Source organism: Myotis daubentonii, chromosome 3 (assembly GCF_963259705.1).
Source record: "Myotis daubentonii chromosome 3, mMyoDau2.1, whole genome shotgun sequence".
In the NCBI taxonomy this organism is placed as follows: Eukaryota; Metazoa; Chordata; class Mammalia; order Chiroptera; family Vespertilionidae; genus Myotis; species Myotis daubentonii.
The window spans coordinates 24,098,761-24,123,055 of NC_081842.1; the positions used below are offsets into that span (position 1 = coordinate 24,098,761).

At 44.0% G+C, this 24,295-nt stretch overlaps 1 protein-coding gene across 3 annotated transcripts in view; it reads left to right on the forward strand.

The window, feature by feature from the left end:
• The window catches only part of SCHIP1 (schwannomin interacting protein 1), a 118,890-nt gene that overhangs the window by 21,524 nt on the left and 73,071 nt on the right, over positions 1-24,295 (forward strand). Inside the window, exon 2 of one of the 3 annotated variants that reach the window (XM_059686905.1) lies at positions 13,893-13,956. The exons of the other annotated variants lie outside the window; for them this stretch is intronic. Coding sequence (XP_059542888.1) covers positions 13,893-13,956 — 64 coding nt within the window. The remainder of the gene's footprint in view (positions 1-13,892; positions 13,957-24,295) is intronic. 3 annotated transcript variants of the gene reach the window in all.

The window sequence follows — 24,295 nt, forward strand, 5'->3', positions numbered from 1 at the left end:
TGTGTGTGTGTGTGTGTGTGTGTGTGTGTGTGTGTGTATCTATGTCTATCGAGAGAGAAACACAGAGAGAGAGAAAGAAAGAGGGATTTATTTTAAGGAATTGGCTCTTGTCAGGATTGGCAAGTCTGAAATCTAGAGGGCAGGCTGGAAATCTGGGAAGAGTTGGTGCTGCAGTCTTCAGTCCAAAGGCAGTGTGGAGGCATCAGAACCCCCAGGGTTGATTGATGGCCTCCACACCCTTGATTCAGAAGGTCTGGGGTTGGGCCCAACAATCTGTAGGCCTAAGTCCCAGGTAGCCAGCTGTTGCTGATTCAGGGACCCCACTTTGAGAACCACTGGTCTGTGCAATCCAGGGTCTGCCCCTTAGCCTCCTGGCTCAGAAACTGATGTTGTGATCATAAGCAAGATAATGTTATTTCTCAGGGTGGGTCCAAATAAATCAAGATTACCAAATTGATGCGTAAAATATCAATGCTAATGTATTGATTTATAAGAAGAACTAAACAACCACAGGGAGCAGAATAACCATATCAGCATGGGAGCGGTAGTCCCTCCCAGGCAGCTCCATGGACCACTGAGCAATAAGCATGAGGAGCTGAGGAGGCACAGCCGAGCAAAGGGATGATTGACAGCTGCATCCACCCCACCACAGGACTGTCATGTTCTCAGGTCCACTGGCCAAGGCCCTCTCTCCCTGGCCTTGGATGTGGAGTCACACAGAGCCATTGTTTGGGGGATGGATGCTTTAAGTGGGAAGCTTTGCTTTTCACTGCAGTGAAAGAATGCTTCTGTCTGCAAACTGCACTCAGCCATGGGGCTCAGAGTCCACAGAGATTGGAAATACTTTTAGTGAATCATTAAAAATTTAGTTTTTATAGTAACTTTTCATTAGATGTAACATATACCGTTTTTATGAGAGAGGAACCTGGGCTGCATTAGAATTTGTTAATGCGAGCCCTTTATACAATGGGTTTCCTCTCTTGGTTGTAATTTGAGTGAAGTTACAATCTCCCTTTAAAAGATTATTTTCCATCTTTCTTTGAACATTAAGAGGACTTGACTTTGAAAAAACACTTATACATTTCACTAATTGAAATGTATTTCAGAATGTTCCACGTCCACGTAGAAGCCATTTTTCCCAAGCTTGGGCTTTCAGCCTCTATTGTGCTAATTTTAGATTTTACAGTAAGAATGGGATTCCTTCCTTAACAAAGACCTTTGAACCAAATTGCGTTGCAAAAAACGTTATGTTTATATTACTTGTTTTAGTGTTCTTCTTTTAGAATCCTAAAGTTGCATTCCTCAACATGAAGAGTTTGGCCTTTGAATAAGGATAGACCCTTAAAACTGGTTCTGAGGAATCAGAATGTGGGCGGAGTCGGCAAACCCCTCACACCTTGCCTGCTTGACCTTCCTATGAAAGACAATAGAGTAAATTGTCTGGTGGCTCTAGAACTGCCTCTGGGCGGTTGTAAGTGGTCCTCAGTGTGGATGAGAAGTACATCCACACCAGGCTCAGCGACATCCCACGAGGCAGGTTCATTCTCGTATTTAACCTTCCAGTTTCATTGCTGTATTCGTTCAGGGTTCCGTCAACAAACAGAAACCATGCTACAATTTCAGGGAGTAGATTCAATACAGAGAATTGGTTATACAAGTGAAGGAGGATTGAAAGAGCAAAAAATGGAGACCAAGTTAACACAGAAACTAGTAACAAAAGGGAAGAGATGGGGTTACCAGAGTCTGAGAGATGCCTCATGTGGCTGGGTTCAGGGCAGGGCGGTGGGGACCATAGTTGTGCTTGGGGAGCACCCTTGGGGACATGTGGCAGCCACAGTCAGTTCGCAGAAGGGTTGCCCTGGGACTGGGGTCTCTGCAGCTGCTGGAGGAATGACCTCGTGAAGCGCATACCCCTGTCCTCTTAGTGGCTACCTCCCCCTGGTGCCACCCATGGGCAGGATCTAACGGAGACAGGTGGCAAAGGAGCCTGGGATATACAGTTTGCAGAGTGTCAGCCCCAGCATCATAGAGCAGAAGCCTGTGGCTTTCCTCACTTCTCTCCCTTCCTGTGTTGGTCTTTACTATGAATTTTGTGCATTTAGTCTATAATAAACTTAATGATAAAGAAATCTTACTTGTAAGGAACAAGGGAGGGAATCTTTTCATCTATTTAGATTATCCGGCAGATTGTTTGCCCGTTGTTATTAGGAAATACTTTTATATTAATGAAGGAAACAAGAATCTCAGTGTATTTTTAATATCACATTTAAGTGTCCCAGAGACTAGAATGGTGTGGCAGATTCTCAGTTCACTTTCACGATTTCATTTGAAGTCATGCTCACATTTGGGTGTAAAAGTGCTTCCTTATAATAACCATTCTTATCTGTGTGAGTCTGTCTTGTGTCCAGAAAAAAAATGACTCATTTTCTCCTAAAGATTAGAATTCTATGGGCATTTCTTTTTGCAACAATTCCTTTGTTCACTTCTAGGGATGATAGAATTGATAACGATAATGCCTTCCTTGTATCAGATTCAGCTCAAATCAACAACCCTGTCAAATGTCTCCGCTTTGGGCCTAGGGCAGAATTGGCTTTGATTTCCACCTCCACCACTGAAGTTTCTTAACCCCTCGGTCAGTTTCTTCATCTGATGTGAGGATAAACATCAGTGTCACAGGGTTGTTAAAGGGTTATATATGGTAAAGCATTTGACATCATCTGGGACATAGTAAGTGTTCCAACAATGAATGGTAACGTGCTGTTATTGTTTTGATAATCATTTATAGTTTGAGTAGGCCTTTTTAGACATTAGTAATTTTTTAAGTCTTTCTGTTTATTGTTCCACAAATTTGCAATATGTGCTGCATCTAGAGACATTAATGGAGCCCTTCAAGAATGCAAATTTTCATTTTCAAAAGAAAAACTATCAGTGGGTTTAGATTTTTCGTCAAGTTTTATATCAGTTTCTTAACTTATATGTGATTGGTAATAATCTATGTCTTTGTGTTATTTTTAAATTTTTCTTTTTCTTTAAATATATTTTTATTGATTTCAGAGAGGAAAAGGGAGGGAGAGAGAGATAGAAACATCAATGATGAGAGTGAATCATTGATTGGCTGCCTCCTGCACGCCCCACACTGGGGATCAAGCAAGCAACTCAGGCATGTGCTCTGACTGGGAATCGAACTGTGACCTCCTGGTTCATAGGTCAACGCTCAACCACTGAGCCATCCCAGCTGGGCCACAGTGTTTTTCTTGTAGGTGATGCAAATGTACTTGAACAAAGACTTAAATGAGAAACTATTGAATTACCCATTTTTCTGTGACTACCTGGTTTTTCCTGTTGTGTTTGGTCTTTGGCTTTCTGCTGCTCAGGTAGTCCATAACTACTTGTTCAACCTCAGACCCTTCAAAATTATTGACATGAAGAGCTACTTTTTCCAGTCCTTCAAATTGGTGGGAGGCAATGGTACCACTATTTTCTAGAGGATGGTATTGATAAGCTGATGAGGTATTCAGCAGGCCATTGCAAAATTTGATTTTATTAGCTGTCCTTACATTTCTCTTAGGTTAAAATGTGTAAGACCTGCATCACTGTTTTCTAAGGATCTTCTGTTTTTTTTCCTCTTCCGTTGTTATCTTAAAAGATGTGTGTGTGTGTGTGTGTGCGTGTGTGTGTGTTACAAAGTTTCTTATTGCAGGCAACACATTTATAAGCTACAGATTAGTATTGAAATGTTGTTTGACTAACTCTGTACTACATTTTCCTAAAAAATATACATCTATTAGGAAGTATCATGTACAGTAGTATTACACAAACTAGAAAGTTGGTATTGGATAGTGGGTAAGAACAGGTTTTGGAGCCAACTGGGCTGGGTTCTAATACTTTTGTCCCTTCTTGCTAGGTGACCTTGAGGAAAGTACTTGACCTATCTGTGCCTCGACTTCTACATCTGTAAATGGGGGTGTTAATAGTGCCTACTTTACAGGCTTGTTAGAGGATTCAATGGCAATGTGTATACCTGACTCATAATTAATGTTATTTTTCTTTATCCTCAGCATCATCCTTTTCTCCATTTTCTAACAACCAAACAAGGCTCATTTTCCCAGAGGCCTCCTGCAGTTTTCCATACCTGTGTGGCTCTTAAACTAATGAATCTGAACTTTCCAATTAGAATGATTGTGAGCTAAAACAGAAAGTGATTTTAAAAGCCTTCCCTTGATTTCTTGAGCTTTTGTTTTTAATGATAGTTACACAGCTCCTGGAATTTTCCACTTAGTTATCTTTCACTGGTGGCCTCACACATGCAATGGGAAGAGTTGGGTAATAGAGGGAGACGCTGGCCCGGGCAATTTGTTTGACCTACATTCCTTTCCTCTGGTGTTCAGGAGGCTGCATTCATACTTGTGTAAGCAGGCTTGAGTAACCACCAAGAATTCCATCTCCTCAGGCATTCTTTCTTCCTGAGGTAATAGGCAAACACCATCAAGGGCGCCCAGACACAGGTATGTGGCCTGGGTTGCTCTCGCGGAAGAGGAAGGCTTGGGCACCACATGGCCCAGTGGAAAGAGAGCAGGCTCTGGGACGCACTGACTCGAATCGAATCCTAACCCGAGGTCAATGACTTCACCTCCCTGGACCTCAGCTTTCTCAGCTATGAGGTCATGAAATGGAAGATTACAAAGAGCCTGGCCCTGAACCTGGCACAAAATAAAACCAGTTTATCCAGTAAAAGAGTCCTCACTGCTGCCTCTGTGCCAGGCCTCCTGAGTCGGGTGCCAGGGACACAGGTGACCAAGGTGACAAGACAGACAAGCCTGCCAGTGTTGACGGGCCAGTGGGCACAGTGTGGCAGGTTGTCACAGGGGCACAGCAAGCACAGTGAGGAATAAAGGCAGTGATGAGAACACGGGCAAGACCTAGGCTGAGACCTCATGGATGAGTTAGGAGTTTGCCACCCATTCTGGTGGGCGATGGGAAGGAGGGGTGTGCAGGACAGTGTGGGGCATGTAGAGGCGTTCAGTGAGGCTGGCCAGGGCAGGAGGGATTGGTTGGAGCCTCGTGAAAAAATTAGGATTTTATCCTAAGATTAAGAAACCTTTTTGCCGGGAGCCGGTCCATCCTTGCTGTTTCAAGGGACCTGGCATATATGGCATACTGTTCTTAATATGTTTGCTCACCTTCTTGGCACTATGTGTTTTAACCAAGGTCTCTGAGAAAGGTTGTTTCCCCAGGTAGGGATTTTCCCCTGAAGTTAGGGAGGGAATAAAACCTCTTAACTAAGTGCCAGGCGGGTAATTAATCACTTTAACTACGAACAATCATGCTTAAGCTACATAATCTTTACTCCCTGGAATGGAGATAAGAAACGCCCTAACCTTTGTAATAGAGATTGATAGGATTGAATCAACTGGTATAAATACAGATGTAACAAGACAGCGAGACACAGAATTTAGAAGAGAGCCAAGAAGACAGAACCTACACAGAACCTACAGACAGAAGAACTTCGCTGGAGAGAACATGGCAAAAGATCCTGGACTGAACCTGACTACAGAAATTGGCAAGAGAACCTGACTAGAACCTGGCTAGAGAACCTGGCTGGAGAACCTGGAGAACCTAGCAAGAGAACATGGACACAGAACCTGGCTGGAGATCCTAACCAGAACTTCGCTGGAGATCTTGAACAGAACTTGGCTGGAGATTGTGGCTAGAGATCCTGGCAAGGCTGCTGATCAACTGAACGCTGTCTCCGTGTCATTCCTTCTTCGCCGACTCCGTCCACACCTTTGGGGACCCCTGGACCTGCTGGGGTTGGACCCCGGCACCTTTTGCAGGATTTTAAGTGGAGATGTGGTTGAGTGGAGAGGTGATATACTGAGGCCTGGGGTTCGATTTAGTTGGGAGGCAGTTGAAGTTTCCCAGTTGAGAGATGATGGAGGCCTGGTCACGGGAAGAGGAGGCTTCTCGGAAGAAAAAGCAGTGTTATCATCCATTCATTCACTCCTTGCACATTAATTGAGCATCAGTTGTGTGTCGTGTACTGTTCTAGCTGCCAAGGGTACAGTTGTGAACAAAGTCTGTACCTCGTGGAGCTACACTCCACATGTGACACAAATGAATAGAATGAAACACATGCAATGCTCTGATTGTATGACCGCGTTGATGCTCACCTCCCAGATTCTACTTCTAGAAGGAGAGGTCAAACCCAGTGGGCAGGCTTAGTCCAGGCCAGCCTGCCCACTGCACAGGGTCAGTGCATATCTCTGACCACAGTACTGGTAAAGGCTTGCCCGAGTCTCGGGAGCCCTTCTTGCAGCTGTCCGCTCTCCGACTGACAGGGACAAGAAAGGGATGATTCAAAGCTACTCAAAGCCAGGGTCACAAACTCAAACATGCAGAGGGACAGAATATTGTTATCAGCTTTATGCTACACGGATGGTATCTGGAGCTAAAAGGTGAATTTTGCTGAGACCACTGTCCTGAGGGCCACCAACTTCCAAGGGTGACTGCTCCCTTGTGGCTGTGAGGCCATGATGCTCCAGGTGTGGTTTTCCATGACTGGTGCCCCAGTGACAGAAGGAGAATTGACCCTCGCCAGATCCTCCTTTTGTTTCGATAGGCGCATCGTCTGCGGTTGCAGGCCTTTTACGCAGGGCAGAGGTGTGTGTGTGCAAACTCAGACACCTTAAATCATACATTCAAATCTGTATGCCTTAGATACAGGTCAGCACATCTCTAAATAAGGGAAGCCCCTGCCAGTGGGGAGAGATTGTAGACTTAAACCAAGGGGATCTAGAAGGCACTGGGTGTGGCCAACAGAGTGTGGCTGTGCTGAAATGCAGGGTGTGGGATTTTTATGTTAAATGTTGGCAACTAAGTCCTTTTATTTTTAGAGAAGTGTCATTTGTAATCATGTGTGTGTGTGTGTGTGTGTGTGTGTGTGTGTGTGTGCGTGTGTGCGTGTGCACACAAATATGGCAATAACATTTTTTTCAGTAGCTCCTTTGCACACTAGGACCTACCTGAAAAATTACATCCTTAATGAATCACTAACTCCAGACCTGCAATTATGTACTTGCAGAAACTTGCAACTTCCATTGAAGGTCTGAGCAACCTGACAAAGGGACACAGATTTTGAAGTTCTTGTGATCTGCTCTCACCAGCACACTCACACCCAGAGCATCGTCATGGTTGGGAAGCAGACACTATATTCATTGGGAAGAATGTTAGGGAACTGGCTGCTTTTCTGTCATAGTGCTCTTTTACCCCAAGGATATTGAAATAATAATCCTAACAGCTATTTTTTGAACGCCAAACTCATTACATATGTTATTACACTTAAACTTGAGAACAACTGTGAAAGATAGGCTTTATTCATTCTCATTTTACATGGAAGCTCAGCCAAAAAGGAAGTGGCTGAGATTTGAACTTAGGTCTGATGGACTCTGAAATTTATACTCTTTTTATAAAAATATATATTTTTATTGCTTTCAGAGAGGAAGGGTGAGGGAGAGAGAGATAGTAACATCAATGATGAGAAAGAATCACTGATTGGCTGCCTCCTGCATGTCCCACACTGGGGATCGAGCCCACATGTGGCCTGACCTCCTGGTTCATAGGTTGATGTCAACCTCTGAGCGACACTGGCAGGGCTGAAATCCATACTGTTTATCATCATAGCCTCTCATCTGTAAAAACTATGAGGAGGTATAAGGATCCCGTCAGTGTTTTTATATACTAGCCTTAGTAGAATAGACCTGGAGTTATATGAGGGCTCCCTGGACCCTCTCAATGGTTCTTTACTGAACTAATGAACTATTGGTGAAACCATACAATGAACTGTAGGAAATGCCAAGGTATTCGTGCTGTGAGGATGTAGACTGCTTAGGGCTGAGCAAGCGAGGGAGGTCAGTTACAAAGAACTGAAGCCCTGTGCTCTCCCTAGTTTGATGTTTTTCATAGATATGCTTTCACCACTCTGCTGGTGTTTTCTGTTTGTTTTGTTTTGTTTTTGCAGTCACCTTCATCTTGTAGCTGTCCCTACATACCTGGTGGTTGCCAGATGACTGTCTCTACCTCTAGGGCTTTGGGTTGTTTCATCTTCATGGAGGAAGGGGGAAGGAAAGAGGGAGAAAGAGAGAGAGAGAGAGGGAGATATTGTCATAAGAAAAGCTCTCCAAGAAAAGCAAGGAAACTACTTTCCCAGTCATCCTCAGCAAATTTCTCCTCAATCTCTATAGGTCCAAATAGGTTCATGTGTTTGTCCCTGAACCAATACGCAGAGGCAGGGGGTGGGAGAACGCAAATTAACTTAGGCTGAGCCACAAATGCCATCCCCAGATCAACATCCCCCAAGCACCTGCACTTTCTTTGGGTACCCTCTTAGCTGAGGGTACCCAAATAAGTTAAGGTTGTACTAAAAGAATGGGAGGGGTTGGGGAAAGTAGCCAGAGTGTCTATCAGACGCTTCCTATTGTGAGACTCAGCCCCGCCCTGCTCCTAGCAGCACCCCAGAACTAGGGTTCTTGTCTGGGCTCACGACTTTTGGAAGGCTGCTGACCCCTAGTGTTTGGAGTACAGAATTGGACGGAGAATCCGGAGATTTGGGTTAACCATTGAAATGATCATTACAAGAGCTGTGTCACCCCCTCACACACAAGGAAAGTGTGAGCAAAATGAAACTTCAAGAAGTGCTTTAATGGTCCTGGCCAGTGTTGCTCAGTGGTTGAAGTGTAGGCTTTCCCACTGAAGGGTTCAATTCCTGGTAAGGTCACGTGCCTGGGTTGCAGGTTCCATCCCAGGCCCTGGTTGGAGCTCTTGTAGAAGGCAACCAGTCTCTCTCACATCGACGTTCTCCTCCCTCCCTACCTCTTTCCCTCCTTTCCTCCCTCCACTCTCTCTAAAAAGCAATGAGGAAAAATCCTTGGATGAGGATTTAAAAAGAAAAAAAAAAGGAAGTGCTTTAATGAGTACACAATTTAATTAGAAACCTTCCAAAGACCCTTGGAGATCCCGTACACAGGCCTTCCCTGACCTTGCAGGGCAGTGCCCTCAGAGTGATCCTGTAATCCTTGGCACACCTGCAAATAGTCATCCAAAGTGTGTCTTCCTCCTTGGACAGAGGATGTGCTCTGAGGGCCTGGCCTGTGTACAAAGCCCCAGCCCCAGCACCGAGCTCCTGGATGCTTAGTGGATATTTGTATGAGTAAAGGAAGAGCCCATATGTTGCTCAGCTTTCCTGTCTCCTTCCCTAGCCACTACTTTCCCTTATAAATATCAACTATATCAGCCTAGTTCAGTGGTCGGCAAACTGCGGCTCAGCAAACTGCGGCTCGCGAGCCACATGAGGCTCTTTGGCCCCTTGAGTGTGGCTCTTCCACAAAATACCGGCTCTTCCACAAAATACCGACGTCTGTGCATGGGCCACGAAGTTTCAATCGCACTGTACGTGCGCCCGCACATGGTTTTTTGTGGAAGAGCCAACCACGGGCCTAGTTGTACTCACAGTAAAAAAACAAACAAACAAAAACTATTGTGTTTGGAAAATGTGCATATATATGGTGTCCTAAAATGTGTATGCACACTTTGAATAATTATAAAGGCAGTGTTTACTAAAATACATTTTATTTAAAAAATTGAGATATTATCTGTGAAAGTGTATATACATTTTGTGGGACACCCTATATATATATATATATATGAAACTAGAGACCCGGTGCATGAATTCGTGCATGGGTGGGTTCTGGCCAGCTTGCCATTGAAGCCGATCAGTCTGGCCTGCAAGGGGGGTGGGGAGGCTGCAGGTGGTTGGCGGGCTAGCCCCGCCCCCCTGGTCGAACTCCTGTTCGAACTCCCCGTTGAGAGGACAATTTGCATATTAGCCTTTTATTATATAGGATGACTCCACCAACCCCAAATACAGGTTTTGTGATGCAGAATAGCCACCAGGTGGTGGGACAGCAGAGCAGCACTCGTAGGACAGGGTGTTTTGTTATAACCGAGTCAGCCGCACTGCTTCACTGAGCTCTGCTGTGAGTTGTGGGCGAAGCTGTATTCCAGGGGGCCCTTCTTGGTCTCCGCGTTTGGGGCAACAGGACTTTCCCTGTGTTTCATGCTTGGGGTGGAGAGGAAAGGCAGGAGCATGGTAACTATCATATAGGATGACTCTCAAGAAAATAGAGAATAAGGTATCTGTGTTATTTTGCTTTTACTTGACTTCTAACTCAAGTGTAAAGGTGAGAGCTCGCAGGATGAGAGATTTTGCACAAACCCCTAGCAGAAACGCACTGCCATTCTCTGTGGAGGGCATCGAAGGACAGATAGGGTTTCTCAATCTGTCTGGGGAAGAGTTCTGGGAAACGGTGGCAGCCCCAGCTGCAGAAGTCCCCACAGCTGTTCGTTTTGGCAGGCTGAACTGCTGCTCACCAGAGAGGGAGCCAGGAGAGCCGCTTCCCCCTCCCCCACTCCCCTACACCCCAGGGCCCTCAGGACAAGACACCGAGGTTCTTCTCCAGAAATGGGTTGCTCTCTATTTTCTCTTCCCCTTTTCTCAGGGAGGTGGATATCATACTATATTGGTCAGATAGGTCATGGGATGTGACAGAATTAAATCCCTGATACAGAGTGACTGGAAAACCCAACTGTATCACTGTACCCTAAAGCATTGCATCAGTTTTCCCAGCCTGCCCTTGTCTCTTAAGTAAAGGAAATGCTGTTTATTTTCTTTAAGTTGTCTATTTATTGTAAAATGCTGTTTACTATCATCATTAATACAATGTTGGTATTTTGCAGATAAGGAAGAGAGACACGGAATAGTTCTTCTAGCTTTCGGTTGACACATTACCCAATTCTGCTTTGGATTCATCCCTTTCATTTGAGATCCATAGTGTTCTTATAGAAATACAGGTCTTATTCCGTCAGTGTTTAACTGAGATTTTAGAAGCTACTAAAGTTGCAAACCAATCCCAATCAGCCAGTCTCCTATTTTAAGCTGTGTCTGTGCTTCGGGAAGAAAGTGCAAGAAGAGGCCCCAGGTGGCTTCATCGAACTGATTTATGAATGATGGGCAAGTAATGGATGACCTGGGGGGTTCGTGCCAACAGGCCCACCTGTGCACCTGCTTTCACAAGTACTTGCCCCAACCCCCACCTTTTTAAAATGTGCCGAGTACATACATTCCGTTGGTGTGTTTTTCTGAATGCTCGCTGATTCTGTAAAAGAAGAATGAGCTCTTAGGAAGGTTACAACATTGGGTACAAAAATAAAGGTACTTTGAGAGGTTTGTTCTCCAGAGGTTAACGTTTATCTTCAGTGTGATTTCTTCTGTTTTGCTTTGTTTGCTCCTCCCCTCCCCTCCCCACCCCCCAGTTTATAATTTGTGTGTGTGTGTGTGTGTGTGTGTGTGTGTGTGTGTGTGTGTTGAATGGATGATATCTAATTAGGAATTCTCCTGAGAAAAGTCTCAACTTGAGCAGTGGGGGGGGGGACCATGGCTTGAGAACTCTGAGACAGCTGCTTAATTTTGGCAAGAAAAAAATACTAGGATTTCTCCTTCTTCTTTGGTGTCTGAGGCATCTCGGGCCACTCTGCAGTGTGACTAATGAGGGGGGGACGCTCGTGTGCAGTTTAGTGCTTTACACCTGCTGTCTTACTAAGTTCTCCCAAATAAGCTTTTGAAGCAGGTATCATTCTCCTTGTACAGGTGAGAAAATTGAGTCTTAGGTAAGTTAAGGATTTTGTCCAAGGCATAGTTACCAAAGGGTGAGGCCAGGTTTTGAATCCAGACAGTTCCAAACTCAAGGACCCTTTCTACTGTGCTGACTGGCTCAGCTTTCAAGTTTTGGTCTTAGAAATAAAAATACGAAGAATGAACATTTATTCAGTTTCGTGTTTCTTAACAGAGTAGTAGACAGTCTCTCTGGAACCCTTATGTTTCATTTCGATAAGAAACCATTAATAATAAGTGTACTCTGGATCATCTGGATTATCACTTGATAACTGAGTACTCCTCTGCTGGTTCTATTTGTGTTCACACTGACACCAAGCAGTATTTCTCCACTCCAGAGATTGCTAGCTGCTCTACTCATCCACTCTTCCTTTCTTCCTTATTAGCAGGACAGTTATTTGACTGCAGGTAGTAGTATTCCTACATTTCCCAGACTCCCTTGAAGTTAAGAGTGGTCATGTGACACTGTTGTAGCCAATGATTTATAAGAGAGTTATTAAGTGGGGCTTCCCAAAAAGATCCTTAAAGGCAGCTGACTTAGCAGGCTGAAGCCTTTTGCACTCTCTGTTCTTCCTTTTCTAGCCTTGAGGCAAAAACACTTGACTGAAGATGGAAAGAGTCTGGTTCCCTAATAACTACAAAAAGCCTCATAACAGCCCTGGACTTGGCTATCTATAGATGTCTCATTATATGGGAACAACTAGAGGCCCGGTGCACGAAATTCATGCATGGGGGAGGGAGGGTCCCTCAGCCCAGCCTGCACCCTCTCCAATCCAGGACCCCTCAAGGGATGTCCGACTGCCTCTCGCAATCCGGGACCACTGGCTCCTAACTGCTCGCCTGCCTGCCTGATAGCCCCTAACCCAGGGGTGGGCAAACTTTTTGACTCGAGGGCCACAATGGGTTTTTAAACTGGACCGGAGGGCCGGAACAAAAGCATGGATGGAGTGTTTGTGTGAACTAATATAAATTCAAAGTAAACATCATTACATAAAAGGGTACGGTCTTTTTTTTTTTAGTTTCATTCATTTCAAATGGGCCAAATCCAGCCCGCGGGCCATAGTTTGCCCACGGCTGCCCTAACCCCTCTGCCTGCCTGCCTGATCACCCCTAACCACTTCTGCCTGCCAGATCGCCCCTAACCACCTTTGCCTGCCTGCTTGTTCACCCCTAACCACCTCTGCCTCGCTCGGGGACCCGGGACCCGGGACCCAGGATTCCCTCCTCCAGCCGGTCGCAGGCCACAGCTGCAGGGTACCATGGGCAGGTGGCTTAGCCCAGGCTGCAGCTGCAGGCTCCCGGGACTGCAGGGCGGGCAGCTTTTCCCTCTCCCCCCTCTCTTGAGCTACAGGCACAGCCCCAGCTGCTGGTGCCCTGGACCACGGGGTGAGTGACTTGTCCCTCTCCCAGGCCGCAGCCCCAGCCACTGGTGCCTGGGACCATGGGGCAGGCGGCTTGTCTCTCTCCCAGGTCACAGCCTGGCTGGTCCCCATTCCTCTCTCCCCAGTGTTGAGTGTCTGAACCGTTAAGGCATGATGGTGTGAGGGCATGACAACCATTTGCATATTAGCTCTTTATTATATAGGATAAGCTCCCTAACTGTTAAAATAGCTTTATTGAGATATAGTTCACCTTTTCTTAAAATTCACCTGTTTTAAGTGTACAATTCAACAATTTTTTTAGTAAGTTGTCAGAGTTATGCAAACATCACCACAATGCAAATTTAGAAAATTTTCATCACCCTCAAAAGATCCCACCTGCCCATTGACAGTCAATTCCCAGTTCCACTCCCAACCCTAGGCAACTATGATCTACTTTATGCTCCTATAAATCTGCCTTTCCTGGGCATTTCATATAAGTGGGATCATACAATATTTAATCTTTCGCACCTGGCTTCTTTACTTGGCTTATTGTTAGGTTCATTGAGGTTGTAGCATGGATCCTTATTGCTGAATAATATTCCATTTTATGGGTATCCGTGTTTTGTTTATCCGTTCACCAGTGGATGGACATGTGGAGTATTTCCACTATTTTTGATATAAATAATGCTGCTATGAACACATATACATCTTTGTGAGGCATGTGTTTTCACTTCTCATGGGTAAATACTTTGGAGTGGAGTTGCAGGATCATATGGTAAATTTAGGTTTAATTTTTCTTTTTTTAGGAAACTGCCATGCTGTTTTTCAAGTGGCTGTACCATCTTACGTTCCCATCAGCAATGCATGAGGGTAACAGTTTTTCCATGTTCTCACCAATAATTATTTAGTCTTTTATTATACCCATTCTAGTAGAAATAATAATATCTGATTGTTCTTTTAATGGGCATTTCCTTAATGATTAATGATGCTGAACATCTTTTCATGAGCTTATTAGCCCATTTTGTTTTTTAAACATTTTTCTTTTTTTAATATGTATTTTTATTGATTTCAGAGAGGAAGGGAGAGGGAGAGATAGAAACATTAATGATGAGAGAGAATCATTGATTGGCTGCCTCCTGCACGCCCCTTACTGGAGATGAAGTCCGCAACCCGGGCATGTGCCCTTGATCGGAATCAAACCCAGGACCCTTGAGGCTGGAGGGGGGTGCTCTACCCACTGAGAAAAACTGGCTAGGGCTATTAGCCCATTTTACAATTAATTTATCTTATAAGAGACCTTTATATATTCTGGGTATAAGCCCATTATCAGAAATAATATTTGCACGTATTTTCTCCCAGACTGTGGTTTATCTTTTCATTTTATTATTGGTGATGTTAAAAGTAGAAAAGGTTTAATTTTTATGTTTTTTAGTTTTTTTTCCTTTGGTGGATCATGCTTTTGATATTGTGTTCAATAACTCTGTCTAACCTAAGGCCACAAAAGTTCTATATTTTCTTCTAGAATTTTTATAGTTTTAGCCCTGACATTATCTTGAGTCCATTTTTATATGATATGAGTTAAGTATATAAATTCATCTTTTTACAGATACCCAGCACCCTTGTAGAAAAGACTGTCCTTTCCCCCGTGAAATTATCTTGGCTCCTTTATAAAAAAAAAAAAATCAATGGACTATAAATGTAAGGGTTTATTTCTGGATTCTCAATTCGATTCCATTTATCTATATGTTTATCCATATGCCAGTACCACACTCTCTTGATTAATATACCTTCATAGCATGCTTTGGGAAGTGTTAGTTCTTCAACTTTGTTCTTTTTCCAGGTTGTTTTGGCTGTTCTGTGTCCTTTGCATTTTCATATAAAGTTTAAGATCAGCTTGCCAATTTCTGCCAATAGAATTTTGATAGGAATTGTGTTGAATCTGTAGATCAATTTGATGAGAATTGCCATCTTAATAATACTGAGTCTTCCAATCCATGGATATAGCATGTCTCTCCATTTATGCAGTTCTTATTTAATTTCTCTCAGCAATATTTTATCATTTTCATGGTATAAGTCTTATACTTCTTTTGTTCCTTAATTTTTGAGGTTACTGTTTTATGGACTTTCTACTAAATTAACATTGTGATATATATTCTAATCGGCACATAAAAAATGGAAAGTTAAAGGAAAGAAGTGTATTTAAGATACATAAATGATATTTTTATGTGAAGTTCAAATGATGTCATGGTGAATTGTATAAATGATCGATTCCATATGGAGAAAATGGAGACAAGGGTTGAAAAAACAGAATTATTGCGTAGCACACAGAATATAGGCATATCCAAACCAAATGAACCTTTGCTCTACAGTTAGTACCATATGTATAAAAGCCAAAAAACCAACATCATCTTACAAACCAACATCATCTATTACAATAACCCAAGTTTTGTCCATTGAAGTTGATGGTATATCATATTTATTTATAAAACTGTTTATGTTTTATAAGTATTAACAGCATAAAGAATGTATACCTAGTTTTACATTTACCGGCCCAATATATTTCCCCTTCAATGGGGTGTCTAGTACTCAACATTGAAAAACATTGGTTTTAGTTTATTAGTTTACAAAGCATTTTCAGTTCACCATCTCACAGCAACCCTGTAGCTTGGATAAAATAAGGATTTTTATTATTCCCACATTATAAATGATGAAACTAAGATTTGTAGAAATTAAGTGATGTATATAACTTTATCCATTTATATGTGATAATTCTAGGATTTAAAATTAGAATTTTAGGCTCCAAATCCCATACTTTTTTCACTACATATATTATTGATTACTTTCCTATAACCTGTGGATACAAGAGAAATATAAAACTTGGTGAGGGGTGGGGGCTTTGCAATCAAGGTAAGGAGATAAAACCCATGAACCATGCTAAAAGTAAAGTTAGTATAATAAAGCCACTGCACAGACACTCAATTCTGTTGGCATCTGCAGGATGCAGACAAGCGAATGGACCTGAGTGATGGAGTAGGAAGCGTGACCTGAACTACGTGGAAGAAGGACACTGACTGCCGGGCAGCCCACCCCTGTGACACCACCCATCCCCTCTTCAGAAGTAAAGTACTCATTCCCCCCCAGATGCTGGGAGTGTTTGCAGCTGACATTTCTCCTCTGAGACCCGCTCTAGGGATGGCCCAAGGTCATGCCCCCTTCTAGGCACAGCCTATATCCAATGTCTGGCCTGGCGCCTTTCTCCCAGCTGGGGTCAGCTCTGAAAGACCAGCCCAGCTTCAGAGCTCCCTTCCAGGATCTGTGAGGCCTTTGCTGTAGCAGCTTCAGAATTCAGCTTCTCCCTCTGCCCTCAAAGGGATCCCCAGAGCACTTGCCAGTGAGTTCCTGCTGGTAACCGCTGCCTGAGGGACCAGTCTGCACCAAATGATCTCTAAGGTTTCCAGGCAGCAGAAACAGCATGAACAAAGGCCTAGGGGCCAGAATTCCTCTCAAGGGTGTAGCATAGAATAAACAAAGTAGAGTTGTTTTTAAAAGCTTAGAAATAATGGGCTGATAGCAGTGTACTCTGAAAGACAGGGTGAGATATCGGCCTGAAAGAACTCCCTGCTGACCCACATACTGTAGTTGTTGCCCAGCAAGAATATTGGGGCTGAGCCTGACATGCCCTGTGAAGTGAATGTGTGACCCAGATCTGTCAGCCCTGACCTTTGTCACACACTGACCTGTCCATCAGTGATCCTGTGAATTGGCCCCGAAGCTGGAAAGGGAAGATCTGGATTTAAGATCTCCCTCGCCCTGCTGCCTGCGTGATTTTAGAGCTTCTATTCCTCATTTAGAAAGAGAATATATTTTGAGGACTAAAATATTCCTAATTTCAGTGGCATTTCATTGATGTCATGTGGTAGGAGAATTCCAGCACCAAAATAACTCTGGATGATACGGGGCTAAACTCAGTTAAATGGATGTCTTTACTGTAGGATTTCTCAGTCTTTAATATGCTGCTGTGCTTTGATCTCAGAGAGGGGGATATAATCAAAATTGTCTTACCTTAATGCATCAGGAAGATCTTTCCTCACTCCTGACACCTTCCAGGGGATATCTAATAGGCTTGTGTCCTGCTGAAGTCATATCACCTAGTAGGCAGTTAATAAATGATGAACTGGGTTCTATTGATCACTATGGCCCACCCTGTCTTGACCTCGAACTAAGTTGAAAATCTCTCAGAAATATGTTGACTTCCCAATGACTCTGGTCCTCAAGATCTATGTGGTCTTGCTTACTTAAACTTGGTAAGGTATAATTCACTTCAAGGATACCTCCCAATCATGACATGTGTCTTATAAAGAAGGAAACTCACTCAAGCCTTTAGGGGGAAACATGCCTGCGCTCTCCATTGGACTGGTGGTGCCGCCGTGGTGTGTGGAAATATATGCTGGCTGCCTTGTGTGGACAGAGCAATGTGTTAAGAAGGATGCAGAAGCTAGGTCTGGGCTGTAGCAAGCATGCTTTAATAGATTAGTGATGTTGTCTATTAACACAGCATTTGCTACCTTTATTTTAGACCAGAGTTAAATTGAACTTATATATTTCTTTACTTTTTTGAAGACAATGGGAGAATAAATTAATTATGGAAATAAATTATATAACCCAACTCAAGTACAGCATATTCAAAACGAACTCATCGTCATCTTCTCCTCTAACTGAAGTCTATGCCAGTACCTTCATCTCAGATAACAGCAGTGGCTTCCACCAACATTCATGTGACTCCTCCTCACTCTTCATCTCCTGGAACCAATCAGTCACCAAGTCTTGCTAATTTTACCTTTCAACTGTGTCTCAAATCAGTCCTCCTCCTTATTGCAGCTACCGCCCCAGTTCTACAAATCTTTTCATTATCACCCCAACCGCTATAGCTTTTCTCACCTGGCCCTTCTGCCTCCAGTCCTGCACCCTTTAAGTTTCTCCCCCAGTTGACCTATCTGTTCAGGTGGGTCTCCTTCTTAAACCCTTTAATGACTTTCTCGGGGTATAGCCTAAACTCCTAAATTTGGCATTAGAGGACTCCCACATCTCGGTCCCACTTAAGACTTGTCTCATTTCTTGCTATTCCCTATGCTCTAGCAAAACCAATCTGCTGAACTGCCTAGTTCACACTAATTCTAGTTCCCCTGCCTTTGATGTTGCTGTATTCTTGGCCTGAAATGTTTTCTCCACCCTGCCCGCTCTTGTCCTTTACCTGCCCAGTTAATGCGTCCTCATCACTGAAGCTCAACTCAGCCGTCACCTGCTCCAGAAATCTTTCCTGACCCCTCTCTCCTCCAGACTTGGTTAGTGCTCTAACCAATATTATAATTATCTCTCTATATAAAAGCCTAAGTGACTGTTACAACCGGTTGACCGAATGACCTGTCAACTGGTCACTACGACATGCACTGACTACCAAGGGGCAGACACCCAATGCAGGAGCTGCCCCCTGGTGGTCAGTACGCTCCTACAGCCAACCTCCCACAGCCAGACAACCTCCCACAGCCAGCCAACTTCCAGTGGTCCCTCCCCTTGGCAAGATGGCCCCAATCAGCCCGATCACCGGCCAGGCCAAGGGACCCCACCATGCATGAATTTGTGCACCAGGCCTCTAGTGTTATATATAAATACTATACCTCTGTAATGCATCGTATAATTGCCTGTTTATGTGTCTGTCTGCACCTTGAGAGTGGGGATATGTCATATTTCATTCCTATTCCTTGCACCTACTAACATGCTTGCTTTATCTTAAGCATTCAATGGATATATGTGGGCTAATGGATATGGATAGCTCACTTGGTTGGAGTGTCATCCTGTACACCAAAAGACTGTGGGTTCGATTCTCAGTCAGGGCACATACCTAGGTTTCAGGTTCAATCCCCGGTTTGGGTGCATAAGACAGACAGCTGACGAATGTCTCTCTCTCTCTCTCATTTTCTCCCCCTTCTTCTCTCTCTAAAATCAATAAACATATCCTCAGGGGAGGGTAGAAAATAATTTTTAAAAATACCTATGATGAATAAAACTAGGCTAACAACAGCCCAAGCACATCAAGAATATAACTCATGCTCAGGTAAAGAATTTTCTTTGCGGATTAAGAATGATTGCCATGCATGGCTGGTGAGGTTTGAAAGGGGAAAGCATGCAGCGGGGTATCGTTGGTGAGAGCAGCACCGAGCAGATTCTAACAACCTGCAGTGTCAGACAAAGCAGTGTGGACACTGATCGCGTCTGGTTTCTAGGGGAAAAAAATCACTCTAAGAAGTGCTTAGCTGGGTGTAAAGTGATTTTCCCACTTTCGTGTGGCCATTCTGGGTGTTTGCCCATACCGGTACCTCTCTGGCTGACTTTTTTTAATGCCTACAATTTGGCTTATTTTCCTCATGGATTACTATAAAAAGAACCTTCTTACTACCGATTAGATCAGATTTAACTTAACCCATGTGACCCTATGGTGAACTGCCCACTGGATTAATACATCTTTTCAACTAAAGCTTTTCTGTGACAACAGAGGAGGCATTGAGTGTGACCTGCCACCTTCCAGTTGAAGTCTTCATGGTCCTTTGTCACTGTACTAGTATTGTTACCGTGTGCAGGACTCCAGCCAGTCGCAGCCTCCAAGCCTTGGTTTTGAATGTCCTCAGAAATACAGTCTTCCAGGCTCTCTCTAGTGCCCTCATTGTTTTGATTTTCCTGTTTATACACAGCATCCACAATGTGCTACAGTCTGAGAACCCCATTTTAAAATAAAGGTGCAGTCCCCTCTTGCTCTTCTGGTGGTGAGATCTTTAACTGTAGTCTACTGAAGCCTAGAGATACACCCTAAAGTCAGACAACCCACTCAGTAGTAACCAGCAAAAGAGCATTTAAGAAGTCCATGTACATTACCCTCAAGTGGGACAGGAGTGTGCATAAAGGAGTAAGCTGCAGTTGTGTGGAAATTTCACTCATTTATACTAATAAAAGGATAATATGCTAATTAGACCAGGTCTACCGGCCATCTTTCAGACATCCAACTTCCTTCCGGACAAAGCCATCTTGGTGGGGGTTGAGGCAGAGGCCATTAGGGGTGATCAGGCCAGCAGGGGAGGGCAGTTAGCGGCAATGAGGCAGGCAGAGGCAGTTAGGGGTGATCAGGCTGGCAGAGGAAGGCAGTTAGGGGTGAGATCAGGCCAGCAGGGGAGGGCTGTTGGGGATGAGATCAGGCTGGCAGGGGAGGGCAGTTGGGAGCAATCAGGTCAGCAGGGGAGCAGTTAGGCATTGATCAGGCTGGCAGTAGAGTGGTTAGGGGGTGATCAGGCTGGCAGGCAGAGGTGGATAGGGGCAATTAGGCAGGCAGGCAGGCAGGCGAGTGGTTGGGAGCCAGCAGTCCTGGATTGTGAGAGGGATGTCTGACTGCCAGTTTAGGCCTGATTCCTGTGGGACATCCCCCAAGGGGTCCCAGATTGGAGAGGGTGCAGGCTGGGCTGAGGGACACTCCCCCCCCAAATTTTGTGCACTGGGGCTCTAGTCCTCAAATAATGCTACATGAAGAAAGCATCCTATACCAAGGCTGTCCCTTCAATGCTCTTACCTTGAAGCCCCCAAAGTGCGCTAACACAAAAGTTCTAGAAATAACAAGCAGTTGAAAAGCTGTGAACCGTAGCTGTAAAGTGGAAATGGTAGCAGTCTGAGATTCCAGAACAAAGTGGAAAAGAATGTTCACGTAGTGTGGCAAGTCCGGTCACTTATAAACCTGAACGACAGCTTCCCTTATTTCCCAATTACAGAAGCTTCGTACCCTCTTCCCCAGGAAGGGGCAGGGTTGCACCGGGGCCAGAGCATGGTTTGGGAGTCTGCAGGGCCTTTGAATCTCAGTAGGGCAGCCTGAGGTGGGGAGTCACTGCCACTGATATCGGCCTTCTCAGTGCCAGGAACAAGACGTTGCCAAGGGCTTGGCTCTCATGATCTTATGCAGCCCCTGTAACCACACTGTGAGGGTATGTGTGTGTGTGTGGGGGGGGGGGGGGCACTGAGGCTTGACCTGCCCAAGGTCACAGAGTGAGGGTTAGGTGTGGCCACCTAGAGACCCTGCCCTAATCTGTGGAAACATAATAGGCACTTTTCCTTTCTGGAAACTTAGGACGCTTTTACGTTAATAAAATTATGTATTTCATGTAAATCAATAAGTTTAACTGCATGGTCCTTATACCCTCTATCTTAGTTACCAATTACTTTGTAACGTCTTACTATATAACTTAACAGCTTAAAACAATACTCATTTATTATCTCACAGTTTCTGGTGGTCAGGACTCTGGGAGCTGCTTAGCTGAGTGGTCTGGCTAAGGGTCTCTCAGGAGCTTCAGTGAGAATGTCCACTGGGGCTGCAGTCATCCAAAGGCTCAAGTGGGGCCGGAGAGTCTTCTTCCAAGATGGGTCATTCACGGGCTGGAGAGGCCTCAGTTCCTGACCACATGGCCCTCTCCATAGGCTGCTTGAGTGTTCTTGCAATTTGGTGGCTAACTTCCTCCAGTGCAAGTGACTGGGGGGAGAGAGAGAGAGTTTTTTTTATTAACCTAGTCTCCAAAGTAGCCATTGTGTCACTTCTCTTTTTTTCTCTATTCTGTAGAAGAAAGTTACTAAGTTCAGCCTACACTTAAGGGGAAGAGAATTAGGCTCCACCTCTTCCTGGGAAGAGTATCGAAGAATTTGTGGATGTATTCTAAAACCACTTACTGTCTCTAACCCATATCCATGTAAACAAAACAAAACAGGGAAAAAAACCTACCATCACTAAACGGCTTTGCTCTTCCTTTGTGTGACTGTCACTTTCATGTTCTGGCCACCCAGTGGCTCCAGTTAAGAAAACATTTCCCCATCCCTGAGCTGTTTCCTAAGGAAATGGTTGCTTGTATTACAGAGAAATCTTTACTTTTCCAAGGAACGTGCAGGGACTAGAAAATGTAGAGAATATACTTTGTCTTCTTGATTAAGCCCTGATTTTGGACCAGGCAATCAATCTATCTCGAATCTGCCTCCTGCTCTTTGTCTTGTAGGCCAGTGGCATAAAGGAGGCCACCAGGAGGCTGAGATGGTGCCTGGGTCACCCCCTAGATCTCTCCCCACAAGCTTTTCTCTTGCTGTCTCCTAGGTGGAGCCTGGGCCACAGGGTGTGGCGTAGCCCCCACCTAGTAGCCCTAACCTCGGGGCCAACGCTCAGGTGATCAGGTCCTGGGAGCCATCTCTCCCTGGGCCAGGTGGTCTGGTCCAGAGATTGGTCAGTTATTTCCAGGTTTGAATGAAGGTTGTAACCAATGTTAAACACCTGGCAACCTGAAGACCTCTACTGGTGGCCTCTCCCAACTCGCTGACCAGATTCCAGATGGACATTATAGAAAGATTTCTAGGGCTCCAGGGGGGCAACCCTGAGGGGAATTCTATAATGTAAAGTGATTTCCTCAGAATAATTAATCAGTTTTAGAATCATGGTGTTTTTACTTTTTCCCCTACACCTACCTTAATCAGTAGGTATTAGGAACTTCTGCCACTTAAAGATAAATCAGACACCAATAGTAAATACTTGAAATTATGATTTTTTTCCTTTGAGAGGAATGATTAAAATTCCTAAAAATTATAATTACAGATAAGTTATTTTTGAAGAAAAATATATATGTATAAATTTTCAAATGAGTTTATCAGTATAGAATATTTAAAAGCCTTTAGCTTTCATTCTGTCTGAAATTAAATGAATTTTACCATCAAGAGCTGGAGGTAGTTACTAGAGCAAAGTAACTGAAACCTGAAGAAAAGTAAGAAAAGAAGGAAAACATGCATCTCTGATCATTCGTTCAAGAAATGTTTATTGAGGTGAGTGCGATGTCCTAGTTTGGTAGATGCTGGAGGCAGCTGAAAACAAAACACAGCCCCTGACATCCTAAAGCTGATATGATACTGGAAGGTAAGCCGTAAACAAAAAGTATATATGTAGTATTTTTTTTTTAGTTTATTTTTCAATTATAGTTGAAGTTATTTTTATTAGTTTCAGGAATATTGCACAGTGGTTAAATAACCATATACAGACAGTACTTTACCTAGGGGTCCCCCCGATATTTCCAGTACCCACCCATCTGTAATAATAACAGCGTAATATGCTAATTAGACCAGACAGCTGGACAACCTTCCAGATGAAGCCAGGGCTGCGAGGGCCGAGGCAAGCTGCAAGAGCTGAGCCCCTTGCATTAATTTCGTGCATCGGGCCCCTATTAATATTGTAATATTTTTGACCATATCCCTTATGCTGTACTTTACAGCCCTGTGACTATTTTGTAACTACCAACCTGTACTTCTTAACCTTCACCTTTTTCACCCAGCCTTCCACCCATCTCTTGTCTGGCAACCTTCAGTTTTCTGTATCTATGAGTCTCTTTCTATGTTGTTTGTTCATTTATTTTGTTCTTTAGATTCCACATATAAGTGAAATTGTATGTCATTTGTCTTTCTCTGACTTTTTTCATTTAGCATAATACCCTTAAGGTCCAACCATGTGCCCCGACCCGTGGGACAACAACGGGGGAACGAAGAGACACCCTAGGAGAATGAAACAAACAAGGAACACGAAAGAATGGAGGCAAGACAAGTCCTGATCAAGCCTCCAACTTTATTCTCACCACGGCAGAATATATACTGTTTTAGGGACGGGGGGTGGGTAAAGGGGTCTATGGTCAGTAACCTATTACTAGAGATTTATTAGGCTCCTGATTGCTGTGCTTATCAGTGGTGATTTAGCAGGCTCCGGATGGCTATGTGCTTATCAGTGGAGATGTGTGATTTAGCGGCTGTGTGAGGGTAGTTTATCTTTAACTGCTGGCCAATTTGCAAGACACAGGTGGTTTCTGGTAATTAGGAGTTTCTGGAAACTTATAGTTCTTAAGATGGCTTTGTCTAAGCCAATATCTCTAATGGCTCCCAACATCCATGCTATTGCCAATGGTAAGGTTTCATCCTTTTTTATGGCTGAGTAATATTTCATTATAGATGTACACCACAGCGTTGTTATCCACCTGTGTGTTGATGGGCATTTGGGTTGCTTCCATACCTTGGCAATTATAAATAACACTGCAATGAACATAGGGATGCATACCTCCTTTCTAATTAATGTTTTGGGTTTCCTTGGATAAATAGCCAAAAGTGG